The 15,520-nt window shown below is 42.8% G+C and overlaps 1 protein-coding gene across 2 annotated transcripts; it reads left to right on the top strand.

The window, feature by feature from the left end:
- Nucleotides 1-856: 856 nt before the first annotated feature.
- tbc1d8b (TBC1 domain family member 8B) lies at nt 857-15,197 on the top strand. Of its 2 annotated transcripts, XM_070844143.1 has the most exons (21): nt 857-1,081; nt 3,204-3,314; nt 3,589-3,707; nt 4,024-4,249; nt 4,715-4,955; nt 5,251-5,458; nt 5,572-5,739; nt 5,854-6,015; nt 6,384-6,534; nt 6,724-6,938; nt 7,257-7,374; nt 7,495-7,780; nt 7,875-8,004; nt 8,078-8,176; nt 8,259-8,327; nt 8,451-8,691; nt 8,781-8,846; nt 11,223-11,315; nt 11,469-11,516; nt 11,623-11,720; nt 11,852-15,197. In XM_070844143.1, exons 1-21 carry the CDS (start codon nt 955-957, stop codon nt 12,290-12,292), a joined length of 3,417 nt encoding a protein of 1,138 aa, XP_070700244.1. In that variant the 5' UTR covers nt 857-954; the 3' UTR covers nt 12,293-15,197. The 2 variants fall into 2 exon arrangements, with proteins under 2 accessions (XP_070700244.1, XP_070700245.1); XM_070844144.1 differs by lacking the exon at nt 11,223-11,315.
- Nucleotides 15,198-15,520: the final 323 nt, after the last annotated feature.

Raw genomic sequence — 15,520 nt, 5'->3', positions numbered from 1 at the left:
TCACACAAGGCAGTTTCCAGAAATAGGTTTAATTGGTCCTTAAGAAGGCTTTAGACAGTGCCAAACAATGTGATAATGAATATTGGCCCAGTCGTTTAGATAGGGGCAGCGCCGCTATCCAGATGTTTCTGATAGGAGAATGCTCTGCTCTGCCATTACCTCCCCAATATGCCTTGTCGTCTTGTCAGGTAATAAAAATCTTTGGTCTGTAAGATACCAGCTATAGATCTTTTAATGTACTTATTTCAACAATAACAGTATAAACACCATACCATTCAGGCAATGTGCAAAAGTTTTTACATTAAAAGGAAATATACATGGAAATATATATGGTGAGATGATTACAAAACCAAGAACTCAGGCAAAGATTTAAGCATAAAGCAAATACAGTCACAAATTAACTAAAAAAATAAAAATGAAATGTGCATTTTGCCAATGTTCTGCATATAGCCTATGTGTTAGGCATCTATTAGGAGCCTTTAAAGTATTTTATTCAATGTTTCAAACTTTCTTTATGTATTTATCATATAATGTGTACCTTTCTCTGTAATCTGATTTTTTTTGTGACAAATTTAATCCCAAAATAAGTATTTGCCCTATGTGTATTTAAATAAAAAAATGTAGTACGTGCAGCTTGTGTAAAGAAACTGCTTATGAATGAAAGATTAGCAAGTATAAAATAAAGTAATAAATTATCCAATTATTCAGCAGTTTTTTTTCCTACTTCATTCATGAAATTGCTGGTCCAAGAGAATGAATTCCCCAAGGACCGCCTTCTCCTCAGAAACTACAATCCCAGCATGCCTTGCGACTCTGGCAGCATTTCTTGTCGACGTGGGAAGGGAGGGATCCGGACACAAACAAATGTCCACGGGTTTTTATGTCGGGCCACGTTAACAGATAACCGTGACATGTCAGGTGGATTTGAGAGGTAACTCCGAGACATTTTAAAACATGTGGCTCAAACCTGAAGAGATTCTGCTGAAAAACGCCTTCAAATTGTGGGTCACCGAGAAGGATAACGAGTATTTCGTCCTGCAAAGGAGACGGGGGTACGGAGAAGGTGGAGGCGGGCTGACAGGTAACGTTAGCGGTCATGTTATCATCGCCTCCCCATGTGTGGGACAGCTGCTGCGGCCAAAACCACGTCCAGAAAACAAGTTCTGAACGGGTTAACTCGGCATACGTCTGCATAGCTGCTGTGCTGTGTGCCGTGTGTAGGGCGGGTGCTGCTGTCGAGCCCATTATAGGGGCAAAACCTCATAGCAACAGGTATGTAAGGAAAGTGTCCGAATAACAGCAGTCCGCTGATGCAACGGGCAGCTGTTCGTCTCGTTGACACACCGGTCTGCAAGAGAGCAGCTCTCTTTGGTGCAGGTGTCGCTGGGAAGAGGTCTTATTCGAGTTGACAGGGGAGGTTTGCACAGGGGGGAAGTCGGATTTAGCTGCCCTGAGCCTGTGGTTATGCTGCAGGATGCACACAGGCCTGAAAACTTTAGGCGACATTAGGTCACACCGTTAGAGCCCCGGGGCAGGTTAGTCAGTTTGGGAATATTTGCACCACTTTCTGCCCCAGGATTGAAATACAACAGTAAACCCTAGATTTTCTAAGGTCTCTGCAATGTCAGGGACTGCTGCTCCCTGGACGATAAATGTGTCAGCGACTCTGTGGTGACATTGATGCTTAGTTGAGTTGTCACACTGTAATTTAGGTTATATCATAGCTGTGCTGAAAGGGGATGTAGTATTTTTGGCATGGAGAGAAAACCCTGGCTGTAGTTTTTACAGTCTGCAGCTAATGATTGGTTTCACTATTGATTAATCTGTTTGTTATTACCAAGAGTTCAAAACCCAAAGTTACTGAATTTGCAATGATTTTAAGTTGAAAAGGGCAGCAAATCCTCTCATTTGAGAAGCCAAAGCAAGTTAATATCTTGCATTTTTCCCTTTTAAATTACTTTATTAATTCTAAAAGTGGTTGTTGACTAAATGAATCATCAACTAATCATTTGAACACTACCACAGATATTTTGTAGAGCTGGTATAACAGCTTTTCCTGTTTTCCTGTTACGTAAATGTGAATGTGAACGTATATATCAATGACATGAAAACATAGTAACTGGACAGGAATGTTATTAGCAGGAAGGAACAGTCATTGTTATGTTGTACCACTGCATATTGATTATTAGGTATTCATTTGATTGATTCTTGTTGATTTTATTTCTTAATTTCATGTTGAACTGTATTAATTGGTTGTATCATTTCCTTGCTGTAAGCCAAATAATCCTCGAGGGAGAATAACTGGACTTAAACTCACAGTTTTAGGACGGAGTATTTCACATTCAACGTTACGACATCTTTGTCACCAATACACATGCACCACCAATGATTGTAGCCTACAGTTTCTAACTACATGTCACAGTGCAACGGTGGTAAGGTAATTAATAGATAATTAATGATAATGAATGGTTTTCTAGCTGAAGACGACAGGACTGATGGCGGGTTTAATGATAGTGGAGGTTAAATACTACCTGACTGTACATGTAGCCTGCTGCACTTGAAGCTCTCTCCAGCACAAAAGCCTTTTATGCCAATTATCCTTTTCATGTGTTTTAGTCTGTCATCTTCTGTGCGATGTTGTCCTACACCGATGAGAACATAAATTACGTGAACTGTGCTTGATCCTGCCCAGCTGCTGCGCTCGGAGAACGTGTGCAGAGCTGATCCAGGTTCAGCAGCAGACCAGTCTAATGCTGATGCAGTGCATGAGTGGGGTTGCACAGCGACCTTGTTAATTATTCATGGAGGGCATGTCTGAGAGAAGTGTAAAGGTAACAGATCTGCTAATTTTAGTTGTATGACGCGAGGGATGTGTCATTTCTACACCGTCTGTCCACAAGAATAAATAAAAGATAGATTTGAAAGGTATTTTGATACACTCACTAACACCAGGCAGTCGCTGACTTAGCTTAAGTTATTCATATTTTCTCAAATGGCCAATGTTTATCAGCAAACACAGCAGTTAAACAGCCTCTTAACAAACAGTGAATCGGCCTCCAAAGAAAGGTATTTCTTCTCGTTCTTAGTTTCTTGATATCATTTACAAATCTGATATTTGTCCTTCTGATTTTCACAGGCGCCACGTGGCTGAAGGTCATGTGTATCAGTTTTGGTTGAAAATATCGATGCACTGTATGTTACAGGCCTCCTCGTGGGAACTCTGGATACCGTGTTGGACTCCACGTCCAAGGTTGCTCCCTACCGCATCCTACACCACACGCCAGACTCACAAGTGTATTGGTCGATAGCATGCGGTACGTCACTGTGTTTTTATCTTGGTCATTTCAGGCATAGTCATAGTCGAGTCACATGTTGGAAATCACATTTACTGTTCATGTACTGAAGTCCAGCAAAATTCAGTCAGAACCAGCAATGAAGCCAATATTCCCAAAGTTAAAGTTAAAAGATTTTATAGTAAAATTCGTTTAGCTTTAAAACAAGTCTATTTTTCTTGAGAGACTAAAAAAAACAAATTGTGTTATTTGGCGTCAGTTTTTATAACCTTTTTCTCTCTTGATGGTGGGTCAGGTGTCACCAAAGAGGAGATTGTTCAGCACTGGGATTGGCTGCAGCAGAACATCATGAGGACGCTGTCTGTGTTTGACTCCAGTGAAGACATCACCAGCTTTGTACAGGGCAAGATTAGAGTAAGACATCCTTTTTTTTTTTTCTCTTTTCTTTTTTTTTTTTTTACCGGAGACTCAGAACATCCCACACATCCAATATTTTAACACAACAATGTCTCAGAAGGGCTCTAATCACACTGCTAGAAGATACTGTGTATGATAATGGCCTCCTAATTGTTGTAAAATGTTGTTGACTGTCACTTTCATTTCTCTGGCCACGTCGCCTTTCAGATTACATGCAGTCATCTTTTCCTGTGTTGATAAAAAAGTATTGATTCGAACAGCTTTAAGGGAGTATCACCCTCGGTCTGCAGTAACACGATGTTTGATGTGTCAGGGTCTTATCGCGGAGGAAGGGAAGACTTCCCTGGTGCTGGAGGACGACCCAGAGAAGTTCCGAGAGGCACTTTTGAGATTTGAGAAGTGGTTCGAGCTGCCACCGGAGGAAAAGCTGGTCACATATTACTCATGCAGCTACTGGAGAGGCAAAGTGCCCTGCCAGGGCTGGCTCTACCTCAGCACAAACTTTCTGTGCTTCTATTCATACCTGCTGGGATCTGAGGGTAAGTCTGCTTTGTGCCATTTAATAGCATGAGCTGCCATTTGTCTTGTTAATGCTGATTGGTGGTCAAGCTGGCTGTGGCAGCCGCCGACAGCCACTGCAGCGGGCTCTTATAGCCTGGAAGGAACACTCTTTGAACATTTTTTTCATTTGAAAATAGCTCTAGGTAATGACAGCTTCCATTATTGATAAAAAGCCATTATAACAGACCCTACAGTACAGGCAGCCTTGAAAAGCAGTGTGGATGACAGATTACACAGAATTTCATGACGCTGAGTGACATTTAAATAATTTTCATAATGATGATATGAAAATCTTCACTTTTTGTTTTTAATTTAGACATTTTTAATAATTGCAATGCATTTCAGAGAAAAAATAATAACACTCATTCATTCAAGATACTTGTCCTCGCAGCTGTGAGCCTTTATCCCTGACTTCATTTTGATTTATTGTGATGACCCCGCAGTGAAACTGGTCATCTCCTGGGATGAGATCTGGAGGCTGGAGAAAACCTCCAACGTTATTCTGACAGAGAGCATCCACGTCTTGGCTCACAGGGAGGATCACTACTTCTCCATGCTGCTGCACCTCAACGAAACATTTCTTATCATGGAGCAGCTGGCCGACTACTCTATCAAGCGTCTTTTTGATAAAGAGGCGTTCCAGAGAGAGCCAGCGCTCTCCGACCCCCTACAAATTACCAAGAGGTACTGTGTGTCTGCTACACGGACACAGCTTTACATGATCCTGTTAGTGCTGGCTGCCAACTTGAAGAACCAGCGTGAATATAAAGTCTGAGTCGAGTCAAATAGCATTTGTGTTTGTTTTAACCTTCCCGGAGAGGCAGGTAGGTCCTACATGGCACTACCTTTGCCAAGTATTTATCAACTTACTTACTTAACAGTGTGAGACTGTTGTGCATTGGAGGCTGCTGAAAGCCTGTTCTTTGAAAACTTAAACGTTGCACTCTGCTCATGACTTTCTTCTTCACCTCCCCCACAGAGGCCTAGAAGCACACGCAAAGAGCGAGCAGTTCCGGACGTTTTTCAGGCTTCCCAGAGAGGAGAACCTGTTAGAGGTGCATGAGAGCTTCCTGTGGGTGCCCTTCAGCCATTTTAATACTCTTGGCAAGATCTGCCTGTCTGAGAACTACCTGTGTTTCGCCAGCCAGGACGGCAGCCAATGCCATATCATCATTCCAATGCGAGAGGTAAAGTGAGACAAAGGCGGCAATACTGGCCAATCACGTACTGTCTCAGGTAGCACCCTGCATACTGATGAATAGCTGAGATATGGCGTTGTGGTGTGCCAACGTTCTTTCAGGTTGTTAATGTTGAGAAGCCAGACTCCAGCAGCAGGGCTTTAACGGTGTGCGTGCGAGGCAAGAGGGCGCTGCGTTTCTCTGAGGTGCGGGACTACCAGCGGCTGGCCAACACAATCCGCAGCAGGTGTGGGATTAGTGCCAGCCCTCAGCACTCTGCTTCATCAGAGGTAACACGTTTTAACTCTTGTTTTATTTGTGCCACTGTGCTCTTTACGTACTGATAATTCTGTAGTTTGCTGTAGTTTCTGACAATGGAAAACAACGATGTATTTATCACTAAGGCCATACGAGGCGAGTGCCAGTCACTCATCAACCACTTTGAGGACAACCCAGAGGACGTAACACTGATGGTGGGACAGAAAGACAGCAGCAAGGCCGTGAGCACAGAGGCTCTCATGACTGTTTTCCACCCCCAGGATGTTGAAAACCTTGACCCCAAAATGGTAAATATCAGAATTTAGTAAAAAATAAGAACATAATGCCATCTGCATTTTATGAAAAAACTTCACTTTCACTCACAAAATGTGATTGGATTACCTTGATATAATTATAATGCACCAGAACCTTAAGCTGAAGCTTGCATCAGTTCAGAAATACAAGAAGCTTTTGTGTGTGTGTGGTGTGTGTGTGTGTGTGTGTGTGTGTGTGTGTGTGTGTGTGTGTGTGTGTGTGTGTGTGTGTGTGTGTGTGTGTGTGTGTGTGTGTGTGTGTGTGTGTGTGTGTGTGTGTGTGTGTGTGTGTGTGTGTGTGTGTGTGTGTGTGTGTGTGTGTGTGTGTGTGTGTGTGTGTGTGCTATCTGTGTGACTGACAGCTTAAAGAAAAGATGAAGGAGCAGTCTTGGAACATCCATTTCTCCGAATATGGCCGTGGCACGAGTATGTTCTTCACCAGGAAGACACGAGACTTGATTGTCCGTGGTGTTCCCGAGGCCTTGAGAGGAGAGCTGTGGATGCTTTTTTCAGGTATTTATACAGCAGAAACTGCGTACAGCATGGGGTATGCAGTGTCAGTGATTTGACAATGAAGCCTTGCATGATTCAAAGTGTTAAGTAATCAAGTGCCCACTGAACATAAATAATTAAGTAAAACATGTTTGGTGTGGGATCTCGGCTGCATCTGTTTCTGGACTGACTGTGGTCCTGCCTCTGTAGGAGCTGTCAACGACATGGCCACTCACCCCGGTTATTACACTGAGCTGGTTGAGCAGTCCCTGGGCACAAGCACTTTGGCTACAGATGAGATCGAGAGAGACTTACACCGTTCTCTGCCAGAGCACCCTGCCTTTCAGAGTGACACAGGGATCTCCGCTCTACGCAGAGTCCTTACTGCCTATGCATCCAGGAACCCTAAAATCGGCTACTGCCAGGTACTTTGATTTCTTTCGGTTCGTTCTTTCGCAGAAGATCCCTATTTGACAGCAATAACAAACACTCAAAAGCTCTTAGAGGCTTTGAGTGAAGTGCAGGAATTGGCCTGCAATCACAGAAAAAATATATAAATATGCACACAAAAAGTATCCAGCCAGTTTGCTCTCATGAGCGTTCTTTATCTTATTTGTAATGGTAAATTAGTTAACTTATGTTTATGCTGTTATAGGTGAGGTGACGGTTATGGTAAACAATTATGGGCTTATACTTACTACTGAAGTAATCTGTCTTGTTGCGTGTCTTCGTTTACTTTTCAGGCCATGAACATTCTCACCTCAGTCCTCCTGCTTTACGCCAAAGAAGAGGAGGCTTTCTGGCTCTTAGTGGCTGTCTGTGAGAGGATGTTGCCAGATTACTTCAATCGGCGAATTATTGGTGAGTGGCAAAGCGAAGGGCGCCATTCTTATGCTGTTTCTGCTCATCATTTGACATAAAATTTGAATAATCAATGATGAGGTGGTTGTCTAAAAAAAAAAGTCGCCAATCTTTCCTCAGGTGCTTTGGTTGACCAGGCGGTGTTCGAGGACCTGATTCGAGAAAACCTCCCCCAGCTGGTGGAGCACATGACGGACCTGAGTTTCTTCTCGTCCGTGTCCTTGTCCTGGTTTCTCACTCTCTTCATCAGCGTCCTGCCCATAGAGAGCGCAGTGAATGTGGTGGACTGTTTCTTCTACGACGGCATAAAAGCCATTCTGCAGCTCGGCCTGGCGGTGCTGGACTACAACATGGAGGCTCTGATCAGCTGCCACGACGACGCCGAGGCTGTCACCATCCTCAACAAGTGTGTGTGAATACAAGCAGAGCAGCTTGAATGTATTTTTGATATGATCTCCATGTAAATTAGTGTCTCTCTTTTTCTGACGGCACTATTTCAGATTCTTTGACAGTGTGACAAACAAAGACAGTCCTTTGCCTCCAACAGTGCAGCAAGCCTCAGTGGGCAATAACGATAAATCATCCCACTTCAGCGTGGATATCAGTGAACTGATTCGAGAGGCCTATGAGGTACTGCAGGATTTCGGTCTTATTCACTGAAGTGAGTGTTGTGGTTGGTTTAACTCGGTGCGCTTTGTTTCAGAAATATGGAAATATCCGTTCAGAGGAAGTCGAGAGCTCACGGAAAAGAAACAAACTGCATGTGATCCAGACGCTGGAGGATACAACCAAACAGAATGTCGTAAGTGGCCTTTGAGTTAACAGTAGTTAGTGTAATTGCTTTGTTACTGTGGTTTTAAGTATGAGAGGAAATTTATTTTCAGATTCGGGTGGTGTCTCAGGAAGTCAGATTCAATGCCTCACAGCTTGATGAGCTTTATAACTTGTTCAAAGTGAGTAAAAGACATGATATATTACCTTCAGTGTCATAGTACAAAAATGTCAACAGACGTAATAATAAAAAAAAAAAAACGAGGAATAGGCATGTCATGTTTTTCTTTGTCTCCTGTTTTCAGAGGCAGCATTTCCTCTGCTGCTACTGGACAATCAAGAGTCCAGCTCTGCTCCATCATGACCCCAGTCTGGCCTATTTGGAGCAGTACCAGTTGGGTTTCCAACAGTTCAGCGTGCTCTTCTCCCTGCTGGAGCCCTGGGCTTTCTGCAGCGTCAAGAGTGCCCTGTCCCTCTGGATGTTCCGCCTGATTGATGAGAACCAGGACGGCCTCATCAACTTTAAGGAGTTCTGCTGCGCCCTTGGTGAGTTCACTCGATCTCTGCTCTCCACTAATGGAGCCGTTAACCTCGGTATCCTCACCGCTATAATTTAAATGTTGCTTCTCCCGCAGACATTTTGTACTGCGGATCTTTCACGAATAAGCTGAAATTCCTCTTCAAGTTGCACCTGCCACCAGGTGAGTGATAAAACCAACATCAACAGTCTACATGATCCACTAACCCAGTGTGTAATCTGAGCCACTGAGACCCATCTCTCTCACAGCATATCCACAGTGATGATATAGTCGTGCAGGTTCAGAGTTCAAGTGCTGCAAATGTTTTCAGACTGGATTCTTTACAGTCTTCAAATTCTACCTAATGCCATCATGAGACAAGAATAACACAGATACAGCAGGCACACAGAGGTAGCCTGAAGTAAAACACAAGGTCAGATAGAGTTACATCGGTCTGAGGCTGACAGGATTAGAAATGTATGAGTTGTCATTTCAATAAACCACTCCATAACTCAGCATTTGTGGAGTAAGCACACTGTCTGGGGGAGAAAACTGTCCTTGAATGTGTGGCTCTTGTCTGCATGATGTGGCAGTGTGTGCTTGAAGGCAGGGGTAAGAATAGTCCACATTGGGTGAAATAACTTTGCCATGGCAACGATGGGTGTGAGGAGCTGTGAGGGCATTTTACAGTGGGCTAGTTTCGCCACAAAGAGGATCTGTGGTGAGGCAGAACTGCTCAAATTACAACTGACAGCTTCGCGGCAGAAGGGCACTGAGTCACCGTTTGTGATTTGCCCGGCTAGTGAACATCAAGCAGAAAAGCTTGTTTTATGTCTCACGGAGAGTGCAGATTGCTTCAGCACCAAGGACAGGTCCCACGGTTTTGGAGGGTGCGAGGGCTGTTTGATAAGTGGGTTGGCAGTCTTGTGATATCATTTTACCTGGACAGTAATATTTCTATGCGCAGTGTAAACACATACACAGAGTAATGAAGCAGACCTTTTGTGGTTTGCTTCTTGTGTATATGAGTTCTGTCGGATCAAATCAACATATTTGATCACAAGACAAAAGCACATGCTCATTGTTTTGTTTGATTCAAATTTCCACTGTTGTCATTGCTTTGTTTGACATCTCGGCGCTGTGCATCGTGGGTTTTTTTTCCCCTCGAGCATATTCTGCAAAGTTGTGTACTTACAGAAAGTGTGAAGAGCGAGCCAAAAAAGTCATCCAGAGGGACTTCAAACGCTTGTTGATTTCACAGTGGTACCGCCCTGAGCCCTCATGGACTGAGCGGGAGCCCACATCAAAGTCTGACATGGGAACTGGGCCAAATGCACCATTGATCAAGGAAATGAAGTCATGCGCTATTTTAGAGCTGAGACTCTGCAGGTTTGCCAGTCCAAGCACACAGTACAGCAGCTGTATTCACTCATCAGCTTCATTTAGGAGGGACAGCACAGTGACATCATCCGTGTTGTAATTGGTCACAGGGACAATGAAATGTCTTGTTGTACCTTTTTAACTTATTGCTACATCTCTGCTGAACCCTGCGGCGTTCTGCATACGCCACAGTGTGAAATGGTGTTTCTGAATATTACAGATAGGAGTGCTAAAAATGTTAATGCAAGGACTGAGAGGATTGATTAGTGGAGCATGAACATGATAGCACACGGAGAATGGGCTGTTACATTACGCTGTATCTTGTGTGTGACTTGAGATTTAGTTTAAATGTTTTCACAGCCAAACTGTAGTTAGAAGGTGATCGTTGGATGTATTGGTGGCTCAAGGGAAAGGCCAGATTTTGATCCTCTGGAGAGTGTTCAATTAATCTGCCCATTTGATGATAATTTAGATATTAGGTGGAAACTAAAAGGTCAGCACAGTCATTTAAGGCAGATTGTGTTCTTGAGTCTTGAATATTAGCAACAGATTTCATGGCAGCGATGTACCAAACGACTAACATGGCACTCCGCAGGCTGTGCCACTAATGCACCGCAAAGCTATTGGGCAAATATAATGACGCTGCTGGCCCGGGAGGGTAATTGTTTAATCCAGCAGTGCAAACTGACACGCATGCATGCACACATACAGACATTGGTGGGGGTTGGAGCAGCAAGTACAGCACATGTGAAATAATTTTTAGAAACGCCTTATTTTATGTACAACAGTATTTTGCATGGATGTCTGTTGAATTTATTTAGTCTTTCATATGAATGTTTCTTTATACTATTATAATGATACTGTACATAACAATCAGTTACCAGTTTATTACCCCCTAATGTAAACAAATGATTAGAAACACAATGCAGGTCAATACAACTATATCACTAACTACAGCATAAGCAACATGACCTCAGAGTTAGTACTTTGACACGTTGCCAATAAAAACTTCACAGAAGTACAATCTATTGCAGGAGATTAGACTCTAACTAATAAACTGGTAACTCAGTGTATATGGACATCTGTGTGTCTCCTTAATGAAATTTCATCTACATTGCTCATGTAGCTCCTCTGTCTCTTTATCTTCCCCTCAGTGCACTCACAGTCGATCTCTTCTAGCTTTCACAGGTAGTCCTTTGCACTTAAAGGAGCAAAAAATCCTGCACTTTATTCCAGTGACTGAAGACTCTTCTCACTTGAGTAGACTCGCTGGTTAGCCTCTTTACTCTTTATTTTCCTCTGAAACCTTCCTGCTAAATTCTGTCATAATTCTGTCTTGACGCTTACCTTATTTCTCCCGGTGCAATGATTGTTTTTGGAGCATTTCTCTGTACAGTTTGTTCACATGCTGCGTTTGTATTTCAGCATTCGATCTTCCTGAAGATGGTGTTATAAGAAAAAGCCCTGAGAGAGGTAGGATTTCATTTATATTGCTCAATGACACTCCACAGCTAAAACAACAACTTGCAAATGTCTTAGTGCTGTGTGGTATTGTAGAGTTTGTGTGTGAAATTGACAGGAAGAGGAAAAGTGGACCTGCAGGCTTACCTGAAACAATGGCAAAATGAAATACTTAAGAAAGAGGAAACAATCAAGGACCTACCCCGAATTAACCAGGTAATTCAGTCCATGTTGGGTTTATTTTCTTCCTGTAGTGGCTAAAAAAATCTTCTAAAATGACCTGTGTGATGTGTCAGACTATCTGGAGATGTATAACATGTGCTTATTATAATAATTTTTTATCTTAGACTCAGTTCATCCAGTTCTCCAAGACCATGTACAACATTTTCCATGGCGATCCAGAGGAGGAATCTCTGTATCGAGCCGTGGCCCACGTCACCAGCCTCCTCCTGAGGATGGAGGAGGTGGGACGGAGGCTGCAGGAGCCGAGCAGCCCCCCTGAGTCAGCAAAGCCTGCCAACGCCGCTGCTGCTGCTGCTGCAGAGGAGGAGTCTTCACCCGAAGAAGCTTCCACAACCCCGGAGAGCTCCTACACCTCCGGCTCCCACAGCAGTCAGGATGCAGGGCCTGACCTCTCCGAGACGGAGTGGTCGTTTTCATTCGAGCAGGTCCTGGCCTCTCTGCTCAACGAGCCGGCCATAGTCAGCTTCTTTGAGAGGCCTGTGGACGTTCATGCTAAACTGGGACATGCTAAAGTTGCCCAGCTGAAGCCAAAGGCAAATAAATGAAAGGATTCAGAAGTGAATTGCTACTTTGCTTCTGATTCAAACCCAGAAGTCACCATTCCTTTCTCCGCTTGGATAGGGCAGTGGGTTGTGGTGAGGCAGACAGTGAGGTTTCTGTTGAAGTGGAGGAGACAAGTGGAGGAGACATCAGACACATCAGCGTGTGTGTGTGTGTGTGTGTGTGTGTGAGAGAGAGTGTGTGCACGTGGCTGGCTTGGAAGTTCAGGCAGCAACGATGGCTGATGAAACAAATAAGGCACAACATCTTTAAGACACTGCTGAGAGAGTCCACTGACCGACACCTTCAGTGCATTTTCATGTTAGGCCTCGTTGCAAACACGCTGTAGGCTGCCGTTCCTCATATCTGATTATGCATCTCAACCTCGGTGATGAAATTCAGTCCCTCATGTAGCCTCAGTTTGTTTTGAGTCTAAATTAATTACTCCTCCCCGTACATGGAGCACATACAGTATAGTTTTGTATTGTATAATGGACATTAAGTAGTGTCCCCGATGTCATGCTGAGGCACATCTCCACAAGAAACGAAGTGATACTCCACAGGAAGACCCTCCTTCTGGATATCTCGATGCATTTCCTCTGTCAGATTACTCGTCACCGCTGTAGTGAAACAAACCGTAAATACTGTTGTGTCTCCTGTTCTTGGGCTGCGTTAGTGTTGTTCTGTAAACGTCAACCTATTGTGAGAAACACCAGCTTTCCAGTTGATGCAGGCTCAGAATAAAGAGTAGTGCAGTCAGTAAGGAGAACCGGTTGTGCTGTCCCTGGAAGCCATATATTGATTTCAGAGATGATCTGAATGAGGATGTCAGATACATTTTATTGAGAGCATTGATGATTCAATTGTGGTGTTACACTTTTGCAATACTATTCAAGAGAGGAGGCCGTACTGCCACAGCACACTCATCTGTCTCATCCCTCCAACAGCAGCACACGCAGTAGGAATATTATAGCATGACTTCAAGTGTGTCATACTGGAAACTGTCTGTAAATGTAAAAGCACGAGAATTTCACAGTGCTGCTCTAGAGAAATCTCCTGCGTCCGCTTCTGAAAACGTGCCGTTAGGATCGTCACAGTGCAATTGGTCAATGTGCTGTCTGCTTCTGTCCGTCATACTGTATATGTAGGATGTTATGCTCTAGTGTAAGTGCAGCATTTTGTACATAGAGTACAGTTCAATAGCCGTCTGATTATTGTATTTATGAGGCTTGTATTGAAAATGTAAGATAGAGCTAGTGGACTGTGGTGGACACAACTTAAACCTTTTGAAGGACATTTTGTTTTATTAAATCTCAGGGTGTAATTTGTGTAAAATAAAAGGGAGAAAAGGGATATTTTTTCGACCTGGGACATATAAAGTATATGGATTATACATAGCTTACAAATGCCTGTAACATTAAAATATGTGGAGCATGTGTAGCATAGTCACAGGATCTCCCACATTTACGCTAACAGCAACTATTACTGCTCACTACAGAAAGCCGGGCCTACAGTGTTTCAGTTGTTTTCATTTTATCTGTGCAATTTGTGCTCATTTTCTTTCTTTTCGCCTCTATCTGCAGTGAACCATTTGCACAGTTGTTTGAGATTCACACGTTGTAGATATTCCTGTATCTCGGCCAGATCTCAAAGGCGTTGGATACCAAAAGGTCGCGACCACTTCAGCTGCAGCTTGTCATCTCCAGGGGCCAAATTCACAGATTTATAGAGCTCTCTGCTTCAGTAGAAGAAAAAAAATAAGCTTTTTAAAAGCTCGTTATTGAAGTGCAATTCTCTGTTTCCTATGCTGTTATTATTTTGCATGTTTGGTGTTATTTTCTTTATCAAGGACTAATTTTTTTCACTTCTAGGACCAATCTGAAATGTATTTCTTGGTGTAACTATTGGGTTAATTGACAGGGATTGTTGAAGTTGTTCATACTCGTTGGAAATAAGCGTTTTACAAACAACCATTACTCATTGGAAGTGAAAAGGCAAGTTTGTCACTGTTTACATGACTGATGTAAGAAAAACAACAACACATATATATTGCCACTATTTAAATCCAAAGTTCGATCGGTGTCTTCAGTGTAGTACCTAAAGCCATAACAAAGCAGTACTGGGCCTGGGGCTTCAGGAGCTGCGTATCTGATCATATAGCAACCTTTTAAACAGAATCGTAGTTTAAACCACACCTGACCATGGTCTGAGTATTTCAGTACGACTGTTCCCCGGCAGTTTCCCGCTGCATCCACAACATTCCCCAAACCTCCAAAAATGATTAGAAAATGCAAACATCCTCTTCTCTCATGCAAAAACTGTGTTGCTGTCTTTTGAGGGTTTCATGTCAGTTTTTTGCATGCTTATTGTATTTCTGATTATTTGATTATACCTTAAAGATTAGAAACCACACAAAAAGACATGTTTGCTGTCAAGACTTCATTTGTTGATCTTTATGGACGGGATTTAGACCTTCTAATGCTCAGTAATTTCCTAACTCCTAACTGCCGGCATTGCTTATGGAAAATGGCACTTTAGATGATTTTTTTTTTTTTTTTTAGCTCAAAATAGTTTGTGGTTTCCTCTTGGTGTGGAAATAAATCAAATGAGACTATTTAGGAACAGAGGAGGGAAAATCAGAGGGTTGGAAATCTTCATCCTCATGGCACGCTGTCAGTTTTGCCATTAAGCCTCAGAGTGTACAAAGTAGGCATGGATAATGCTCCAGCTCCTGCATTAGTATATGGTTAACCGAGTCCTTATATGTGCAAATGTATTCTACTGCCTTTATAGACTGTAGCTTTTGATTGAAAGCTTGTTTTGCTAAGTATGTGAAGCACATATGTTTCTGTTTACTTGCTTGATTATGATTTATTTTTTACCTCCATGCAAAGGTGCCAGAATAAAGAGTGATGATTCTATGAACAATAAAGTTTGGGTCATTGAGTATCACCTTAGATTACACACACACACACACACACACACAAACATGACCTGAAGTGTGACTCTTGACATGTTAACTGTAATTGTTTATGTGTAGTTTAAGGGTCGTAAGCTTCAGCCCGTTTGGCTTATCTGTCAGCGAGTCATGCTTATATTTGTCTCTGCATCTGAATCATTAAGGGGTTTGCATGTAGGATTTAACTGTATAACAAGCAATAGGTCATGGATGGATAACCAAACTGTGAGAACCAGAGGTTTAAGCCAAAATTCCTTTTGAAAACCTTCATCAC

Source organism: Pempheris klunzingeri, chromosome 14 (assembly GCF_042242105.1).
Source record: "Pempheris klunzingeri isolate RE-2024b chromosome 14, fPemKlu1.hap1, whole genome shotgun sequence".
Taxonomy (NCBI): Eukaryota; Metazoa; Chordata; class Actinopteri; order Acropomatiformes; family Pempheridae; genus Pempheris; species Pempheris klunzingeri.
This window is presented reverse-complemented; position numbering and strand designations above follow the sequence as displayed.

Coding starts and splice junctions, on each gene's coding strand:
- tbc1d8b (XM_070844143.1), top strand. CDS start 955: ATGTGGCTCAAACCTGAAGAGATTCTGCTGAAAAACGCCTTCAAATTG. Junction 6,939..7,256: donor CTAAAATCGGCTACTGCCAG/GTACTTTGATTT, acceptor TTTACTTTTCAG/GCCATGAACATTCTCACCTC. Junction 8,177..8,258: donor ATACAACCAAACAGAATGTC/GTAAGTGGCCTT, acceptor ATTTATTTTCAG/ATTCGGGTGGTGTCTCAGGA.